Here is a 22,044-nt window from a genome sequence, read left to right on the forward strand (position 1 = left end):
GTTCCCATAGTGAGAATGAGGGCGCTGTAACCTGTAACAACCAAAGTGCATTGGACTTTGTCAAGGAACCATTGCAGAACACACACATTTGTCTTTGGCTATTGTGTTCATTCAAGAGAGACCTGTGTAGCCTTCCAGGCCTGTCATGTGTTCTGTGTAATATGACATTATTAGGAAGGTGATAGGGGGACAGAAATAATGGGAGTTTTACATAACCTGTGTCTTTAAGTTTCTTTACGAATATCAAAACTAAATATGGAAATGTTATCCGGAACTATGAACTGAAAATATTTACGGTACTTGTGTATTATCAGGGCGCCAATTTATCATACGCACGGCACCGTAGGTAAGTCGCGTCGCATGCGGGTTTTTGCGTGCGATGTGATTTTCCTATGTAATTTATTCACTGCTCTCTGCCCGCGGGCGATGCCATCGCATTGCATGCGATCGCACCACACGCAAAATCGCATGTAATGAGATTTAGGCACCCCCCCACCCCGGAAGCATCCTTCCGACCTTTTCATACCCCCACTATCCACTTCTGCGTGGAGTTGATTTTACATGTAACGTAATTCACGTCCCCTCGCGGGGCTTGCCGCGCTTCGGGGTGTCGTGGATAGTAGGGGGGGGTGTGCCTAAATGTCATTGCATCTCATAGAAGTGTATGGTAAAGTAAATGCAGGGAGGGGGGAGGTTAGGGTTACGCTTTGAGATGGGGGTGTTAGGTTAAGGTGGCAGGGTGAAGGGGTTATGTTTAGGCACAAACGGAGAAGGTTAGGGTCAGGTTGAGGGGGGGGGGGTTAAGCTGCAATAAGGGAGGGCAGGGGGGAGGGTAAGTATATTAACCTCACCCCTGTCAGAATGACCTTCTTTGGGATGCTGGCGTCAGTATATTGACCATGCATCCTGACCACCAGTCATCTGTATGTATCCATTTATTAGTACCTCAGTCAGTGTTATACCATGTGCGCACATCTCCTATATATTTGGCTACATCTGTCACTCAAAGTGGGTGTCTGTGTCTATAACGCTCTGTTCCTGGACTTTCCTCTTATGTGTGATTGCCTTCATCTGTGCTGAACACCTTTCTGAGAAATTAACCTGTTTAAAACAGGTGATGGCAATCATACATTAAGGGGAAGTCTAGAAACAGAGCATTTTGTCCCTCCTGGAGAGGGTCATGTTGGGAGGTATGTGACCGAGAACCAGCCCAGTGAGCCCACAGACAGTGCCAGACACCCACTGCCTTCCCATGTTGCCCAGCACTGCTACTCCACAGCCACCAGGTGAGCTCCCCCCTCCCGCGATTTGCGGCAAAACCTCCCCCCCCCCGCGCGCCCCCCCCCCTCCCAGGATTCGCGGCAAAAACACCCGCTCCCCCGCGACCCCCCCTCCCGCGATTCGCTGCAAGAAGAACCCCTCCCGCAATTCGCGGCATAACCACCACCCTGCGCCCCCCCCCTCCCGCGAATCGCGGCAAACCCTCCCCTGTGGACCCCCCCCCCCCGATTCGCGGAAAAAACACCCCCCCGCGACCTCCCTCCCGCGATTCGCGGCAAAAAGAACCCCCCGCGACCCCCCCTTGCACGATTGGCGGCACCCCCCCTGCGACCCCCCTCCCGCGATTCGCAGCACCCCCCCCCCCCCCCCCCCCGCGATTCGCAGCAGCCCCAGGATTAAATGGCACATGCAAAACACTGACATGGCTATGGTCGACAATGAAAAAGGTTGACATGAGTTTTTGAAGATTTATTTTTAATTTTTTTTTAATTTTTTCATATTCATTGTCATGTGTCGACATGGACACCAATGAAGTGGCACACTTATCTCAACATTTACATGTGTTGACCTTTCTGTGTTGATTTTTTCTTGTGGCGATTCGCGTCACCCCCCCCCCCCCACCACCACAACCCCCACTCCCGCGATTCACGGCACACACACACACACACCTCCCTCGCGATTCTCGGCACCCCACCCCGTGACCCCCCCTCCCGTGATTCACGGCACCCCCGTGACCCCCCACCTCCCGCAATTCGCGGCAACCCCCCACCGGAACCCCTGTGAACCCCGCCCTCCCGCGATTCGCGGCACCCACCCCCGCGACCCCCCCTCCCGCAATTCGCGGCACCCCCCCGTGATTCGCGGCAGCTCCAGAATTAAATTGCAGATGGAAAACACTGACATGGCTATGGTCGACAATGAAAAAGGTTGACGTGAGTTTTTGAAGTTTTTTTGTCATTTTTTGAATATTTTCATATTCATTCTCATGTGTCGACATGGACACCAATGAAGTGCCACACTTATGTCAACATTTACATGTGTTGACCTTTCTGTGTTGATTTTTTTCTTGTGGCGATTCGCGTCACACCCCCCGCAACCCCCCCTCCGGCGATTCGCGGCACCCCGGCACCCCCCCCCCTCCCGCAATTCGCGGCAACCCCCCACCGGAACCCCCATGAACCCCGCTCTCCCGCGATTTGCGGCACCCACCCCCCGCAACCCCCCCCTCCCGCAAATCGCGGCACCCCCTGCGATTCGCGGCAGCCCCAGGATTAAATGGCACATGCAAAACACTGGCACGGCTATGGTCGACAATGAAAAAGGTTGACATGAGTTTTTGAAGATTTATTTCATTTTTTGAATGTTTTCATATTCATTGTCATGTGTCAACATGGACACCAATGAAGTGGCACACTTATGTCAACATTTACATGTGTTGACCTTTCTGTGTTGATTTTTTCTTGTGGCGATTCGCGTCACACCCCCCGCAACCCCCCCTCCCGCGATTCGCGACACCCCCGTGACCCCTCACCTCCCGCAATTCGCGGCAACCCCCCACCGGAACCCCTGTGAACCCCGCCCTCCCACGATTCGCAGCACCCAACCCCGCGACCCCCCCCCCTCCCGCAATTCGTGGCACCTCCCGTGATTCGCGGCAGCTCCAGAATTAAATTGCACATGGAAAACACTGACATGGCTATGGTCGACAATGAAAAAGGTTGACATGAGTTTTTGAAGTTTTTTTTTTCATTTTTTGAATATTTTCATATTCATTCTCATGTGTCGACATGGACACCAATGAAGTGCCACACTTATGTCAACATTTACATGTGTTGACCTTTCTGTGTTGATTTTTTTCTTGTGGCGATTTGCGTCACACCCCCCCCCACAACCCCCACTCCCGCGATTCTCGGCACCCCACCCCGTGACCCCCCCCTCCCGTGATTCACGGCACACCCCCGCGACCCCCCTCCCATGATTCGCCGCAACCCCCGCCCCGTAACCCCCCCTCCCGCGATTTGCGGCACCCACCCCCGCGACCCCCCCTCCCGCAATCCGCGGCACCCCCCCGCGATTCGCGGCAGCTCCAGAATTAAATTGCACATGGAAAACACTGACATGGCTATGGTCGACAATGAAAAAGGTTGACATGAGTTTTTGAAGGTTTTTTTTTCATTTTTTTAATGTTTTCATATTCATTCTCATGTGTCGACATGGACACCAATGAAGTGCCACACTTATGTCAACATTTACATGTGTTGATCTTTCTGTGTTGATTTTTTCTTGTGGCGATTCGCGTCACACCCCCCCCGCAACCCCCACTCCCGCGATTCACGGCACACACACACCCCCCCGCGATTCTCGGCACCCCACCCCGTGACCCCCCCTCCCGTGATTCACGGCACACCCCCCGCGACCCCCCCTACCATGATTCGCCGCAACCCCCGCCCCCGTAACCCCCCTCCCGCGATTTGCGGCAACCCACCCCGCGACCCCCCTCCCGCGATTCTCTGCAATCCCTCCCCTCCCGCGATTCGCAGCATCCACCCCCCCACAGCCCCCCCTCCTGCAATTCGCGGCACCCCCCGCGACCCCCCCTCCTGCAATTCGCGGCACCCTCCGCGACCCCCCCTCCCACGATTCGCGGACACCTAAGTTGCAATACAGGGCATCTTTCATACAATTCTAACCATATTTCTCATATACAAACGTTCACAAATTAAGGGGGCGCAGCCCCTTACGACGGTGTGAAGAGCGCCCGTAGGGCGCGATGAATCACCTAGTTTACAGTATATCCTTAAATCCACAACTAGTGGTTGATCCTATTGGCCCTGAGGATTTTGCTAGTGCAAATTGTCATGGCAGCGAGTGCACTTCATGGAGGCCGGAATATAGGCTGTAACAATCCTGCGATGGGCACAAGATCAGGTTCCGATGCCGACGATTAAACAACACATCGCACCCTTCTCATAGAATATGATCGACCCCTTGGGGTGCCCTGAGGACCCTAGTCTGATAAACCCTGACACAAAAAGTATAATCTATCGTGCAGCATACAAAATAATATACTGTACAGTGCAATGTGTATATATGTATACAGTATGTGTGTATGTGTGTGTACATATATATATCTATATATATAGATATATATATATATATATATATATATATATATATATATATATATATATATGCTATTTACTAAATTACTGTTGGTCATTTATTTGCTTTTGAACTGAAGAACTTAGCAGGTAAGATGGGTCTTGTGGCCATGCTTGGTGGTGGGGACAGGCTGCGTATACAAGGCATTAATATCCAGGTCACGGGTTAGAGTGTAGGGGATGGGTTACAGATCTGAGTCCACTGAATTAAATCTGCAGAGAAGTCTTGACCATGTGCTCGGCAATAGGTTGTTTTATCTTAATGTCGTCGTAAGTAAATTAGTGTCAGTGTGAATGTACCATAAATATGGAGTCCAGCCTTCCATTACCACCGGATTCCTCATTCATTTGTGAGCCAAAGCCAACCCACTCACGTATATACTGTATATGCCAATTAAATAGTAAAAGCTTCGGGCACGGTGCCACGCTGCACTCGGCACACTATTTTATTCTCCCACCACGCCCTAGTGGATTGTAGGGCATGAAATACCGCCTGTCGGCACATGTCGGCTCAAAAAACAGTGAAAAACCCCATGTCGACCTACCGACCTGTCGACCTAACCCATGTCGACCTAACGCATATGTCGACATTGTCCCATGTCGACCTAAACACCTGTCGACCTAAACCTGTCGACCTAAACACCTGTCGACCTAAACACCTGTCGACCTAGAACCCTGTCGACCCAACGGTGTCGACAATATGACCGTATGCCCTTATACTGGATTACCCGCGACACAGATTATTGTGGAACAGCCGCAACATTGCTTTGTGGGTTTTTGCTGTGTATATAGTTTGTAATAAAATAAATTGTTTTTTTACAATGTTTATATTTCTAATATCATCTACTTTTTATGAGAACTGGTATTTTTTGACCTCTGGTTGTCTCCTTGCAGGTGGTCACTTTATGGTACAGAGCGCCGGAAGTTCTGCTGCAGTCCAGTTACGCCACGCCGGTGGACCTCTGGAGCGTCGGGTGCATATTTGCAGAAATGTTTCGTCGAAAGTAAGAATTGTCTGTGTATTTACGTGTGCTTAGTAATCTTATATACTATAATTAAATTGCATTGCTCATATGATATTTCCCCTTTTCTATTAACCTTTAATATACCGCTCTCAGACTTAAGGTAAAATGTACTAAGCCTTGAAAAGTGATAAAATGGAGAGTGATCAATCTCCAACCAATCAGCTCCTACCTCTTATTTTTCAAACCCAGCCTGTGACATGGCAGGTTAGAGCTGATTGGCTGGTGGTTTATTACTTTCCATTTGATCACTTTTCAAGCTTAGTACATCTGCCCATTAAACTTTTCTCAGACCAGAGACTTGGGTTGAAGCCGGAGCTTTCTGTACTTTTCTCTATTCAGAGATTGGTGATGACCCCGGGTATTCCCAGAACTCACTTTTCACACTGGACACTGGTCTTTCAGTAACCCGGTTCTTCCAGCTTACAGTAGGGGCTTGGAGATGATGTCATCACAAGCAATTAGGGTAACAATGCAAAGGTTGACGGTCAACAGGTTGACATGTGTTTTCATGTTTTTTTCAGCCAACATGTGCCGACAGCCAGTTTATTGTTCCACAGTATGGTGGGAGAATACAGAAGTGTCTGAAGCATGGCAAGAGCAGCGAACCATGTGAGGGAAGACAGTACACTTAGATGGTGTCCATGTCGACCGTGTCGACAGTTGGGACAAAAAAAACTTTCACTGTCGACCTTCCCATTGTCAACCTTATGCTTGTGTCCACCTTCCGACCCCATCGACCTTATCCATGTTGACCTAAGTCCTGTCTGGCTTCCGGCATCGGCCCGGTGCATGTCAGCAATGACCCATACCCTCCAAAACCCTGGTCAGTGTGTGCCCAGGAGAAGCCTCGGGTTTTGGCTTCCCTCTGAAAGGGGTATATTTGTCACTATCCTCGGCTTTACCCTGAAAACAAATGCACCTGGTTAATCCATTCTAGTTATTGTTGTAAAACATTTCCACCACTTCTGCTACAGGGATCGACACAATCCTGGCACCTAACAGCTAGGAAACATTAGGACAAATATTGGGGAGCATTGGATTGTTGATATACTAATTGGAGGATGACCATATCTTTATACTGCAGATAATGACTTCTTTGCCTTACTTCACTAGGGACGCCTTCACTCCTCCTGTCTCCTGTGCCATCTTGCTCCTTAAACCCATTCGCCTCAGTGGAGATGATTGCCCAAATCTAATACCCTCCAACATTTCTCATTTAAAAAATCAGTACATCCCATTCAAGGGGGTGTGGCCACATGAAAAGGGGTGTGGTAATAGATACAAGGGGCGTGAGATTGGTCCGCTGCTACAGCCACACGAAGGAAAGCAGTCCACTGTCAGCTTATCAGCGTTGCGTAAGTCCGCGCAGAACTGCGGTATGGATTGTACAGCAATCGCTATGGACCAGCTTGCAATAAAAAAACGGTAATGTGCCGGCCAAAATGGTACCGTTGGAAGGGTATGAAATCTAGGTTGCTCAGATATGGATTTTTTTCTCTTTTTTTAAGTTTGCCGTTAATTTAATATTTACAAGAGTTTATTCATAGGTTACCATCCTTTGTATATTATATGTGATAACCATGTTATCTACAGTTGATTATCTCTATTGATTTTACTTTTGCGTCACACTTAACGGTCACTAACATCAACAAAAGTTGACTGCTGGATTTACGGTTTATATTTTAAGCCCTTTTGCTTGTGACAGATGTTTTCATAAGCATCAGCAGTTGCTTGATTGATAGCCGTTGTAAAATGCAGTAACAGCAAAGGATCTGTGGTCTGGTGTTTCTGTTACACCGAGGCGGTTTTCTTCCTTGTTCCCATTCTTGCCAGACATCCAGTGGGGGCTGAGCAGTGTGGTAACAGCAACCGTCATACCGTCAAAAATAAAAGTGTGAGCAGCAGCTTATGGTCAACAGGAAAAGACTGGGAAGACTTTTTGGTTGTGAGCTTTTCCTTTTATGTTCTGCTGCCCAGAGAATCGCACGTGGGAGTGCAGTGACTCTGGCACCTTGGGAAGCCAAGGTTAGGGGAAGATTGATGCTGGGTTATTGAGGTTAAGAACCATCCTTCACATTGGAATCCAAGAATGTGAGATTCAAAGGCATCTTCCTGGAACTTGGAACATGAGACAGAGCGAAAGATGATCCTAAAAACGGAGTAACTGGTAATTAGGCAAATTGGCCAATTCCAATTCTTCTAAAATGTTTATTGCCCTTCATTAGTATTGGAGGGGGGGAGAGTAACAGCTCCTCCCGCGTCACTTGGGTGCCCACTCTTGTGCATGTGCTGCATTGTGTAAACCACCCAAGACTCTGTGTAGTCAGTGTTTTGTTGCCATGTCATGTCAGACACTGGAATTTCTCACAAACATACAAAAATCAGGATGGACGCTCTGACCATTGGGTTCTGGATCAGTTCACTAACTTCGGTAATGTCTCTGATTCGGGGTGGTTGGAGTTCTTTTGTTGACACATTCAGTAACAAAATAATGACTATGTGGGATCAAGGGTGACCGGTTTTAAAGATTATTTACATCCTTGTAGGGTTTATGGATTTGTGGGGCTGAGGTCGACAATACCAAGGTCGACCAGTAGCGGTTGATGGAAGCTAGCTAGGCTTCTAAACTTGGTCGATCGGGTTTACATAGACAGTGATGCTGGATCAACGGGAGGCAAGCATTGACGGGAACCTGGTCAACAGTAGCAAGGTTGAAATGAGTTTTTGTCTTTTTCTGGTGCCGAATGTCAGGGGGTGCCTGTGGACACTCTATGTTCGCTCCGCGCACTATTATATTCCCACTATATGTCCACTTGGATAGTAGAGTAGGAACCAAGTGGATCGGCACCAAAAAAAAACGCATGTCAACCGTGCTACAAGGTTCCCGTCGATGCTTATGTTCCGTCGAACCAGCATCACTGTCTATGTAAACCCGGTCGACCAAGACCTCTAACTAGATGTTCTCGACCTCTAGTGGTCGACCATGGTATTGACGACCTCATCCCAGTCGATCCGCCATCCGGATACCCTTTGTTCTCTGTATACTTTATGATGAATTCATTGGCCAATGTTTGTTGGAATAACAATTGAATAGACTGTGAGGTCATAACCAAATAATATAATACAAACATACAGTCATCAGCCTTCTGTAGTGGATCATGTCTAAGCTGCAGTGTTCCATTGGGGGACACCAGTGTATATTGTATGCCGGAAGCTGGTGTCATCGTGGAATTAATGGACTTGGCTGGTGTTCTGGAGCAGATGGTTAAACATTCTGTTTCCCAGAGTAGTCTAAAAACAATTGTATTGTCTACGGTCTCCCTATTTTCTGTAATCTATGGCATCACCTCACAAATCCTCTTCGGGACAGTGCCCTGACTCAGGGGGTAGATGTATGGAGCAGTGATATGGGAGGAGTGGCCTATGACAGCCAATCAGCTGCTCTGTATAATATTATATTATGCAAATTATAGATGCTGCTTAAGTACTGATTGGTTGCCATGGGCCACTTCTCCTCCCTTATATGGCTGCTTCATACATCTACTCCTGAGTTTGTTTTGTCACTGGCCCCACCAGTAGCAAATTTACCCATGGGCAACCAAAGCAGCCATTTACAGCGCACTGGGTCTCAAGGGTCCCACCGACGGGACTGAACCGGGATGGCAGTTCTGTGGTCCGTGTGATTCGGAGTTTACATCCACCATCTGTTGCTACAGTCGCACAGGAGGGCAGGTTGGGAGTCATACACTGACTGGACGGGGACCTGCCTGCTGCAATCGTGGGGGACATACACTGAGGTTTGTTTGAAGAAAGAGGGCCACAAATTAGTGTCATGCTCAGCACCACGTGAAATCTCAGACAACCTCTGGGCGCCACCCCTCTGTTTGAATCCTCCAATCCACACAGTAGGTTGACACAGATGTCACTCAAACTCTGCTTAGATGGAGAAGCGATACACCCCCCCCCCCCTACTGTGTGTATAAGGAAGAGCATCATAAAGTCACCTAACTTCATTCACTCTAGTCCCAACTAGTCCTGCCCAGTGTCCCCAGTACAGACCAAACCGAAAACAGAAACTGACAATGTCTGCCCACTAAATCGCTGACCTTTCTCATTTAAGATAAATAATGATGTTATGTTTAACATCGAAGTATAAATAATTAAAACCTGATAAATTATTATAAAGGAAACCTAAAGCTTTGAGAGGAAGGACGACGTTATGGGTGCTGACGGGTCATGTGATCAGTCCCTGTAAACATATACAATGCTGGACACAACCTCATGAGAGCTTTATGATAAGTCTCTGACTCAGGCTTTAGAAATATCCAGAATGTTTTCCCACGGCATGGGTGATATTTAGCGTGATCCGCAGTACTCCTGGCCCCAAACAGAGGATACGGAACAAGTGCAGTATTAATTGGGGGGGGGGGGGGGGGGGACACTTATAAAAATGCAGACAGAGGGGAATGAGAAGTCCACACTGATTCTATTAAGGGATTTGTCTAGATTGCACAAAGGAGGAGCAGCAGTTAACCCTTACCAAGCCTGTGGAAGTGGTGACCATTATTCAGCAAGGCCAGAATATAGCCTCATTAGGAATTTAGTTGTATTGTACGGCTTTGATGCCGATGTTAATGTTCGGAATTCTAATCACTGATTGTCCTTGGGTTTGAACTTATGGTGCCTCAGTGCCTCTTCCAATCAGGTAATTGCAAAGGAAAGCTACACAAGGAAGTATCACAATGAAGTATTGATGTTACACAGTGCCTCATACCTCAGTGATAGCACTAGTTGCTAGTGAACTAATGCATTATCAGGAATAATTGTGATTCATTCCTGCCTTGGTGATGCCATTATTTCCTAGATAAGCCACAGATTAGACTTTGACAAAATGTCAGCCTCCGCTAGTCCTAATTCAGAGACACATACAGCTGTGGCTGCAATTTGACCCCCCCAACACCCATGAAGCCCGTCCCCATGATTTAAATGGCCCACGGGCCAAACAGTCAAACAAAATGGTTGACCATCCATAGGTAAAAGCATCAGTGGTCATCCATTGCATAGTATGCCACTATCGATGGCCAGTTGCTCTATTGCCATCGATGGCTACAATGGCCATCTCTACTGCCTAGCTGTTCTTAATTGCCCCTAAAATGCGGCAAACCGGATTGTGCTGTGAGGCCACATCTTCTTACTGAGGCAATGCCTCCTTTCAGGTGCATGCAAGGGTCCTGACTTCATGGCAGCAAACATTGGTAGGTATGTTACTTCATCTGACTACAGTCTTTGCCTTCTTCTCCCCAGTGTGTCCACCTTTATCGCCTATACTGTAGCTTCTCAATTCATGTGAGGATCAACAATTTGTGTGACCATCGACATTGCATCCAACTCTGAACCAAGGACTCTGTTGGACGATAAGAAAATGTGTTGCTAATGATTTATAGTCTATGATTTGCAAATTATCTGTCGTTACTTGGACCACATTTACCAGTTACCTCATTTAAATATTTCACTAAACAAAGAATAATTTGACAAGATGAAGCAATCAGAATGATTCCAAGAAGGTCATTATCTTGCACGTGAACTGATAGACCAAATATTGGTTACGTCTACAAAGAGACTGTCTCCATCATCTGGGAGTTAAAGGAGACAGTTTACAGAGACGATTACCTATTAAATAACGGAACACATTTCCTGTGGTTCTTTTGGATAGCCATAATCAATCTGCGTGTGATTTTTCATTCTATATTATGATTAAGCGCAATTAATTCAGGGCTACAAAACAACCATGTCATTGTCAGGCACTTTCACAGTTGGCAACTCAATTGTGCTTCGGAACGTATTAAGTCCAAAATATGTTGGACAGCCTTCGTAGAGCACAGCCAACAATTCTCGGTCTTCGACCAAAAGTTAACTCATAATTTACTCTAAGAAAAAAAAAAGGTCAGAAAACCCGGATGTCTCTTGTCTCCAAAACAGGAATATCATTTTCACCGTCTATTTCTTCATCAGCAGATGGTCTCCATCAGTAAATATTTGATTGAGAGCCGTACAGCCGCTGCTTGCTGAATTGGATTCCCTTCAAGGAGCTGTTATAGCAACATAAAGCAAACTTCCAGTTTCTGGAAAGGAACGACATGATAGAGATAAACGAGAGGCTGGTTGTGTCAGGAAAGACTACCTGAGGCCGTGAGAATATTTTGCTGGACTCGTTCCACAGGAGAAGATCACAGGATGAAGAATGACGAAATGTTGGATTGTTGGTCAGGAACCAACATTCTGTGGCTCTTCGGACATGCGTGAAAATGTTCACATGAGCTCCGTGCCAAGGCCTCTCAGATGGAACATCTGTGATAGTATCGTAGTGAGAGAGAACAGGGTTATAATCCACTTGTGGTTTTGTGTTTGGTTATATCGACTGCTGTGAATATCTCAGAGATTCCCCCAAATGACATCACGGCTGTCAGGGATTTAGTGTAGGTGCCAACTTTGTTTCCATTACCATGGAAGACATTTATTTGGCTAAGCTCGTAGGAGTCCATACGCTTTGACAAAGGATGGCGGGCGGGTGGTCCAGCGGTGATGCTGTGCCTCATTGTATAATAATAATGCTAAAGCTGAATGCATTTATCGGCATGTTCTAGTTTCTCATTCAAATAATATAACAACTAATGGTTTCATTGGAAATTATTGCCTTTACGTTAACCAAGTGTCCAAACTGTGGCCCTCCAGCTGTTGTGAAACTACAGGTCCCATCATGCCTTGCCACAGTCTTGCTATTCGGGAATGCTAAAACTATGGCAAGGCATGCTGGGATGTGTAGTTTCACAACAGCTGGAGGGCCATAGTTTGGACATGCCTGAAGTAAGGCCATTGAGAACATTACATAATGATTTGCTTACTTAATTAGCCATTCCCTAAATGGGAGATGGATCAAGCCTTTCAAAGAAGACCAATACGATTTTAGCAATCATTTTATGGGCGGGTGCATCCGCCACACATCCATCACATATGCGCTCATTTATGCCATAAGTAACACAACGGACAGCTCTTCCAGGCAGAATTTCATGCCCTACCATCCACTACGGCGTAGCGAGTGCAGCCGGTGCACTTTAACAGTGTCCATGTCGAAGTTTTTACTGTCAACCTTCCCACTCTCGACCTTCCAACCCTGTCGACCTTAGCTATGTTGACCCATTTCATGAGTCAACCTTAGCCATGTCTTTCAGTTGTCGACCCAATGCATGTTGACCTAATTTGGGTTGATCCAATGACCCATACACCTTCCAATAAGAGCTGAGTGAAACCCTCCGCAACAAAGCCACAATGTGCAGGGTGAAGAGCAGCCATTCCCAACCACGGTCCCCAAGGCACACCAACTGTGCAGGTTTTAGTGATATCCAGGCTTCAGAATCCCTCAGATACTAATTAAGTCACCTGTGCTCAAGCCTGGATATCTGCAAAACCTGCACTGTTGGTGTGCCTTGAGGACCGTGGTTGGGAATGCCTGGTGTAGTGTATCGGGAAATGCGTTAAAAACTCTAAAATCAGGAGCTTTTTTTTATCAACTTCTGCCCTATTTGAGATACCTGATAAATGATTGCTGTGGTTGCTAAGGGCAACTTCCACGCTGGTCGTTTGAAAAGGTTTTGATACATTTAAAACTTTGGTAGCCGCAACAACTCACCCGGAATTCTTGTCTAGCCGGCTGGCGGCACTTTCCTTTAAGCATCTTAATGGGACAATTGGGTTTCAAGTACTGTGTGAATTAAATTATTGTTATCATTATATGTGATGAGTGAGTGGACAAATTCTAATATTTATCTCATTCTGTCTTCAAGGCCGCTGTTTCGTGGAAACTCGGATGTGGATCAGCTAGAAAAGATATTTGAGTAAGTTGCAGTATTCTCAGACTGATCACTGAGTATAGCCAATGACTTCCAGAAAGGCAGTGTATAGCACATATACATACATACATACATACATACATACAGTAGTGTCGTTTTCAGTGCATTCACTCGCTGTGCTGAAAATACCTCTCAGCTATAGAGGTCTGGTATCTCAGGGGCAATAGCGCCATCTAGTGTACTCTGGGGACTTTGGAGACCGATAGTAATAGTCTAGGTGTCACATGCTCTGCTGCATACACTGTAGCCATGGCACGTCAAAGCTGATTGGCTCAGCAGATTCTCCACTCTTTTCGATGATGAATACACCTTCGTAAACGCCAATCCTGATTTGATTAGCAGTGTTCATAATGATGTTGGTGCCACATTGTCTGATCACTGGACAGGGCAGCGACTGGCAATAATTACTATGCTCCTCATAGGAGTGTGGACAGTAATTAGAGCAAGCCAATAGGTCGACACGTGAAAAAAAGGTCAACAGGCCTTAGGTGGACATTGACATAAGGTCAATGCAAGCAAAAGGTTGACACGAAAATGTTCGATTTGAGGGTTTCATTTTATTGGTGTCTGTCAAAATCTGCCGATATGGACACTGTATAAGTACCTTGTCCCCCGCAGGGCTGAGGCTGCGCTCTGCTATTAGAATCTAGCGCTTGGATCGTGAAGTAAGAACAAGTCGCTTTTAAAAATAACGAGAAGCCTGTCAACACTTTTCATGTGTCGATCAATAGTGGTCGACTGTAATTTGGTCAACAGTCAATCGACCGGATCCCCTCATAGGGCGGTTGAGGTGGCTGACAAGTCACCTTTATTAACCCCGGGGGAGCGGAGAGCTGATTGCGGTGGCCTGGGAATCCGTATAATGCATTATACAGTATGCTTAAGCCCACCCCAGACTCACTGGCTGGGGGGCGGGCTTAACTATATATTGCATTAGGATGATTCCTGAACACAGCAGGATGACCCGGAAACCACGGTAATGCTGGGGATTCCAGCGATTATCGCATGTGATTCCCGGCCAATCCCCACTGTACTTCCCCCCCCTGCACTCCCCCACAGACCCCCAGCTCAAATTTAAGACATGTGTTTTGGTGTCTGACGACATGACCCCCGCTTGGTTAATCGTGTACCCCTGCTTTGCTTGCCATTCTAGGCGCCTGGCGACTCGTGAAAAACGCACGTCGACCTTTTCTCAATGTCAACTTAGTGCATGTTGACCTTTTGACCCCCTCGACCTATTGCCCGTCCAGTAGTGGTCGGTTTATTGACTATAGATTATGTAATGTTACCAACCCCCCAACATGGCTGCCGCCATGGTCCTGCCACCTGCATGTGTCCGCTAATGGCGTCTTTATTTCCCTTACAGTGTAATAGGGCTCCCGAAGGAGGAGGAGTGGCCTAGCGAAGTCGCAGTTCCACAAAGTGCCTTCCATTTCCGACCACCACAACCCATAGAAGACGTCATTCCGGACATCGATGAACTCGGCAAAGATTTGCTCATCGTAAGTTGACCATAAGGAAGGAAAATAAATACATTCACTTGAAGTAACTGTCCTTGTAATGGACTGTATCCCTACGGATAGGACTAAATTGGGTACTTGTTTCCTAGCACGGCGCCCGTCTCGTTGATCGCATGCCTTAAGTTTAAGGTACTTAAGGCATGCGATGGACCCGATTTTCTGTCAATCACCAGTTTACTTGCCGGTGAAACAGAAAATCACGTTGATCGCGTCAATCGCAGGCCATTATAATGGGCCGCGATGCGACCGTCGCGATCAACGCGATTTTCCCAAAGAGAATAATGTTAAATTATTTCTAAAGTTAAAATCGCGTTGATCGCGTCGGTCGCGGGCCATTATAATGGGCCGCGATGCATTCAACGCGGGCCATTGTGGCGAGCGCAGCGAGCGACCGTGCCCCGCGAGGGGACGCGTATACCTGTGATGTTATATATTGCATTAGGTTGATTCCTTGCGGGGCTCGCTGCGCTCGCTGCGCTCGCCACACTTTGTAAAATCAACTCCACATGGATAGTGGGGGTATGAAAAGGTCGGAGGACGCGTATAGCATGAATTTAGTTGCTTGGGAAATTGCAGGGATTGTGGGCTGCTGGGCTGTTAACTCGACCACCTCTAATGCAACCTGATTTTAAACTATCATCGTTTGACTGGGCAAGTCTGATCCTTTTGTGCCAACGCAATGTTAACCCAGTTAAGTTTAAAACCAATGTAGCATGTGCCCTCGCCACACGGGACTCCCGTGGATCTTACAAATGCTATCTTAGTTTTTATGGCAAGTTTGAGGAGCTGGTCTGCTCTAGTATTCGACATGGGGCCGCTGGTCTGCTCTAGCAGCCAACATGGGGCCGCTGGTCTGCTCTAGCAGCCAACATGGGGCCGCTGGTCTGCTCTAGCGTCCGACATGGGGCCGCTGGTCTGCTCTAGCGTCCGACATGGGGCCGCTGGTCTGCTCTAGCGTCCGACATGGGGCCGCTGGTCTGCTCTAGCGTCCGACATGGGGCCGCTGGTCTGCTCTAGCGTCCGACATGGGGCCGCTGGTCTGCTCTAGCGTCCGACATGGGGCCGCTGGTCTGCTCTAGCGTCCGACATGCGGCCGCTGGTCTGCTCTAGCGTCCGACATGGGGCCGCTGGTCTGCTCTAGCGTCCGACATGGGGCCGCTGGTCTGCTCTAGCGTCCGACATGGGGCCGCTGGTCTGCTCTAGCAGCCGACATGGGGCCGCTGGTCTGCTCTAGCAGCCGACATGGGGCAGCTTCCCCCTAATGCCTAATCCTAAACGTCGACATGCTGAGATTGTTGACATTGCACATGGCAACATTTTAGATGTTGACACTGTGAACATGTTGATATTCTATTGATGTCGACTTAAATGTAAATCATGTCACTTGATACCTGTATACTACAGACAAACATATAATAACATGCAATGTATTCAGCTCAGTCTGAAAAACGTCAATTATTTTTTACCTACTTCTGAGGCACAAGGTTTGTGCAGTGTACCTACAATAAAGAGCCGAATATAGCAATAAATTACCTCATTTCTTCCATCTTGAGCTGTTGTAGATCAGTGGGTGAAATAGAAAAAAAATACAACACCAAAAAAAGAATATTATATATATATTTATAGGCAAAAGCTTTGAAAGCTGCTACCTTGTGATTGCCTCTTCATTTGTGCATGTGTGAGAGAAAAAGAGATGTAGTTTCACTTTCTGCCAACAGATGGCAGTATTTTGGAGACAAACAGACTACTATGAGTACCTGAGTCTAAGTAACTTTTAGCTGAGTAAGAATCACAAGCATTGTACCACCATGGGTGCCACGTGACGTGGGGGGAAGAAGTAATGTAATAAATTCCAGAGATATATGTGACTGTTATTGGAAGGTTTTTTTATATAACAAATTTTATTGTGTTATCGGTCTAAAGCCGCCATCACAAATGTGAATACAGACGATTGAGCAGAAGCGTTTCATGTTACCACCAAGTAACGGAACTTGGACCAGATGCACTAAGCTTCAAAAGTGATAAAATGGAGAGTGATAAACAACCAACCAACCAATCAGCTCCTGCCTGACATTTTTCAAACACAGCCTGTGTCATGGCAGGTAGGAGCTGATTGGCTGGCTGTTAATCACTCTTAACTCTATCACCTTTGAAGTTTAGTGCATCTGGCGCCTTGTGTGTTACTCTTATGATTATAACCTCTATGTTGTGTCACTCGTATCTCACATTGGGATGCGGTCATCTATTAGAATGAACTTAGGTCTACAGTCATTAGATCGACCCCACTAGGTCGACTGGCAGGAAGGTTGACCTGACTTAAGGTCGACATGGGCCAAGGTCGACATGACTTAAGGTCGAATTTGCATAAAGGTCGACATGAGGAAGGTCGACTGGTCATAAGGTCGACATGGGGTTTTTCACTGTTTTTTGAGCCGACATGTGCTGACAGGCGGTATTTCATGCCCTACCATCCACTAGGGCGTGGAGGAGGTTATTAAAGCTGTGGCAAACGAAGCGAGCCACCGTTCCCGAAGCATTGCGAGCAATGCGAGGGTCCGATTTTCATTGCCAACTGTATCCATGTCGACTGTGTCGACATTCGGATAAAAAACAGTGAAAAACCCATGTCGACCTTATGACCAGTCGACCTTCCTCATGTCGACCTTTATGCAAATTTGACCTTAAGTCATGTCGACCTTGGCCCATGTCGACCTTAAGTCATGTCGACCTTCCTGCCAGTCGACCTAGTGGGGTCGACCTAATGACTGTAGACCTAAGTTCAGTCTGACAGATGTACCGATTCCCTTGCTTCTGTTTTTTTGCTTTACATCTGGATCAGATCCTCTGTGAGATAGCAGTCCAGGTAAATAACCCAACAATTCTCACTGTACCTTTGTTTTCTTACAGAAATGCCTGATATTCAGCCCTGCAAATCGTGTAACCGCCTTCAGCGCCCTCTCCCACCCTTACTTTGACGATTTAGAGACGCGCAAAGTCAGTTTGGAACGTCACAGACAGAGGGATGGGGATGAGAATACAGCTGCCACCAAGAGCCCTTGAGAGTCACTCTCTATAAATGGACAGCACCAAATTGCCATGCAGGCTGACTCGTCGTTGAGTGTATCCTGAAACCCTGACCTGCAGCAAATCCGCATCTACCTGCAAAGAAACTGTGTTTACTCTCCTCAAATCAATGCAAACCCCGCGCAACTTCACCTGTTTGTCTTCATTTGACTCTGGGATCTCCCCAGATTAAAGCAAAGCTGCTGATCAATTTTGCTGCCTTGACTTAGACATAAAAGCTGCCGGTGTAATTAAGAGGAAACTGTTCACTTCCGCCACAGGATGGACTAGATTTACAGCTGCTAAACCCTGATTGGAGGACTTGTTTCTGGTTATTAATTCATTGTAACACCAACTCTAAGGGAGGCTGCCATTTTGTGGACTGAACCATTCATCCAGAGAATGCTGTCTACGTATCCTCCAACGTGGCTCCTTCCAGTACTCTGCTCTTGAATGTCCCACTTAGTTTACTGTCATGGTTACCTGTGCTAAACACCTCTCACATCAATGCATTCGTCACAGGGAGCTGCAATAAAGGACTTCAGGAGCAGAGCGTTTATCTCTGTGCCTCGTGTGCCTCTTTTTCCACTGTGCCTCATGCCACACCTACTGAAATTAATAAGCTTAATTATCTTGGGAGTTGGTCATAGTTGCCTACTGTTCTGATTTCCAAGAGAGGGAATCCATGCTTCAACTGTGGTGGCGGGGAGCTTGGCGACCCAAAAATCGCCTATTGCTTAATCAGGCCACCGCCCACTTCATTGCTCTTCCGGAGTAGGAGAATGGTTCAGCCCACAAAATGGCTGCCTCCACTGTGAGGGGTTGGCAGGTACTCTTTTTAAGTGTTCCTATTAAAGATGTTTGAATTTGTAATCTCTCAGAGCCGCCCCTGGTTCACGTATGTTTTTATAGATTTCTCAGGCGGCCTTCCTGAAGATGGCATGCAGGACATGAAATGTTTTTTGTTTTTGTTTTTCACGTAAATGTACAGAACTGAATGGGGATGCTTGGTATTTGGGCATTCTGTTTTCTCCTTTTGGTTATATTGTTGACTGTTCACAGATAGGTTAAGCATTGTACGATACGTGTCTCTGAGGAAAACCAGCATGCAATTCTGCACAGCAGCTCTCCATGTTTTTTTTTCTGGTGGACTAAAGATTGGATTGAGATGTAAGTAATGTATTTTGTTACAAGAGTCCACAAGTAAAGGCACAGTAAAGTTCACAGGGTGGCATAAAAGCCTGGCCTGCCACAAGGATGCTGTTTATGTGATGTCATGTACTTATTTCTCTACATATATGGCCAAGATATCAGTAACTACAGGGGTACAACAAGTGCACCTTCTGAGGGGTGGAGGGCAGATTGGGGACTTCTGAATGATGTTGAATATTTGGTGCACTTCGTATTGTGCCTGTATGCAGGAAGGAAATTCTTGTTTTAACAGACATTATATTTAAAGAACGTCACTAGGTACAAAGTGGGCACCGGCATAGGGGGGTTCCTGGCATAGTAGGGAGCTGGCACAGTGTACATGTTCTAGCCACAGTCTTCACAGCAGATGCAACATGCGGTAAGGTGTACAGGATCCTGGGATTGGCCAGAATGGGTGAAGTTTATTGGGTACTCTTTACCTAGAACGGCACCCATCGCGGGCATCGCATGTACATCGCATGCCATTATAATGGCATGCGATGCGACCGATGCGATGCCCGCGATTGTACATAGAAATGCATGTTAAAATGTAAATCGCTTCGGTCGCATCGCATGCGGCCAAAAAACGCATGCGATGCGACCGACGCGATTACCGTGATTTTACATAGGGAACAATGTTAAATGGACCAATTGACCCGATTTTACATAGGGAACAATGTTAAATGGCCCACAGACCCCAAATAGCCACCCTGAAGTGTGAAATGCCCCCCCCCACAATTGTTAACGCCACCACACGATCAACGTCAACCCGAAGCGTGGCGAGCGGCGGCGGTACGCATCCTCCGACCTTTTCATACCCCCACTATCCACGTCGGCGTGGAGTTGAGAATAGAAAGTGTGGCGAGCGGATGCGGATACCTGTGAAGCCCGCGAGGGGACGCGGATACCTGTGAAGGTATCCGCATCCCCTCGTTGGGCTCGCTGCGTTCGCCACGCTTTGGGCTCGGTGGCTCGCTGCGCTCACCACACTTTCTATTTTCAACTCCACGCCGACGTGGATAGTGGGGGTATGAAAAGGTCGGAGGACGCGATTTTTTACCTTGAGATGCCTAAGATCAAAATTGTGGGCGCCGTTCTAGGTAAGAGTACCGTTTATTGTATTGGGTGGAGGGGTATGAACCATTTGGTTTAAGTTGGTCGACACCACTAGGTCGACATGCTGACAGGTCATTAGGTCGACACAGGCATTAGGTTGACAGTCAAAAGGTCGACGTGGGTTCTTTTTACTGGTTTTTTTACCTGGATGTCGACCTGGCCACAGGATAAAAGTGCACCACGTCCCCTCTCATGCTTCGTGCTTGGAGCCTCACCTACGCTCGGCACACTATTTTATTCTCCCACCATGCCCTAGTGGATGGTAGGGCATGAAATACCTCCTGTCGGCACATGTCGGGTAAAAAGAAACTGAAAAAAAACATGTCGACCTTTTGACTGTCGACCTAGCCCATGTCGACCTAATGACCTGCCAGCATGTTGACATAGTGGTGTCGACCTTATGACTGTCAACCAATTTATACCAAATGCTTGTGTAGAACTAATGACCTTGTCCCGTGTCGACCTAGTGGGGTTGACCTTATGCTTGTCAATCTAATGACCATATCCCGGGTGGAGGACCACTTTTAGCACAAACCAGGATCAGCCAAGGCGTGTTTATAAAGTAAACCGTTGAAATTGGTGACAGGTCGGTCCTATATTTGTAATAGACTGGAGTTGCAATGGCCTGTCACTGTTCCTAAACGCATCGTTCTGCTGGACCCAAAGTAAGCAGAGAGTCATTTTACAGGGGCAGTGCCCACTGGCAGAAGTGGGCGTACATCAGTGTGACGGCAAATTAAGCAGAATTGCAAGCAATGAAAAGTGCTGCTGGAGCGCATTTGTTTCCAGGGAATAATGGCTCTCTATTGACCTACTATTCAGGTGCTAACACACTATTGCAACAGGTTCCATAACGGGGCCAGCAGAAATTCAGAGAGAGGAACTGGGGCACTACAAGTTCCAGCATGCCACCTGGTAACACAAGTTGCTTTAGTATGGTGTATTATTTCAGTTATATACATTATTGTAAATAAATCAATTCCTTTCTCAAATGTTTTTATCTCAAAATCACCCCACGACTGCTGTAAGTTAGGGGGGGATTTGTCAAAGTTTGGAGAGAGATAAAATGCCAGCCAATCGGCTTCTGCCTTACAATTTACTAGCAGCGTTTGAAAAGTACCGTTATGAACTGATTGGTTGGTGTTTTATCTCTCACAATCTCGCCACGTTGTTTTTAAATACCCCCCTTAGAGGAAAATGTCGTAAAGCTTCTAAAAATGAAAATGCCCATAGCAACAAAACAGATTCTGTCTTGTTTTCTAGGATGCAATAGAATCTAGATGGTTGATTCGGGCAACATCACCTATGGGGTATATTCAATTGCATTGGAAACTGCCGTCTCGTTTCCGATAATCTCAGTCCAAACAGAAAAAAAAAAAGTCTGATTGAGGCACAGAGGACGGTGCTCACCCGTCACCGCCCCGCCGCCTCCTTGGTCACTCACCCGGTGCCGGTGCATTTGGCTGCTGATTGAATAGGGCATGTCGGATCCATTCCGACAAATGAATTACTTTAATTGAATATACCCCTTAGGGGTAAATTTAACAAGATGAGCATTCTATTGAACATGGGATGTTGCCCATAGCAACAGATCAGATTCTATCTATTATCTTCTAGAACAGGAAAGGGGAACCTTTATCCCTCCAACTGTTGTTGAACTACACATCCCAGCATGCCCAGGCCATGCTAAAACGGTTGCAGGGCATTCTGGGATGGGTAGTTCAACAACAGCTGGAGGGCCAAAGATTAACTATCCCTGTTCTAGAAGGTGCTAAATAAA

The 22,044-nt window shown here is 47.0% G+C and overlaps 1 protein-coding gene across 1 annotated transcript in view; it reads left to right on the plus strand.

Annotated features, from left to right (window-relative positions):
• CDK6 (cyclin dependent kinase 6) overlaps positions 1 to 19,222 on the plus strand; it is a 140,886-nt gene extending 121,664 nt beyond the window's left edge. The window contains exons 5-8 of the mRNA XM_083189453.1: positions 5,337 to 5,446; positions 13,309 to 13,359; positions 14,741 to 14,876; positions 17,802 to 19,222. Coding sequence (XP_083045579.1) covers positions 5,337 to 5,446; positions 13,309 to 13,359; positions 14,741 to 14,876; positions 17,802 to 17,954 — 450 coding nt within the window. The 3' untranslated portion in view covers positions 17,955 to 19,222. The remainder of the gene's footprint in view (positions 1 to 5,336; positions 5,447 to 13,308; positions 13,360 to 14,740; positions 14,877 to 17,801) is intronic.
• The last annotated feature ends 2,822 nt before the right edge of the window (positions 19,223 to 22,044 follow it).

This window comes from Crinia signifera, chromosome 5 (assembly GCF_055691185.1).
Source record: "Crinia signifera chromosome 5, ASM5569118v1, whole genome shotgun sequence".
Taxonomy (NCBI): domain Eukaryota; kingdom Metazoa; phylum Chordata; class Amphibia; order Anura; family Myobatrachidae; genus Crinia; species Crinia signifera.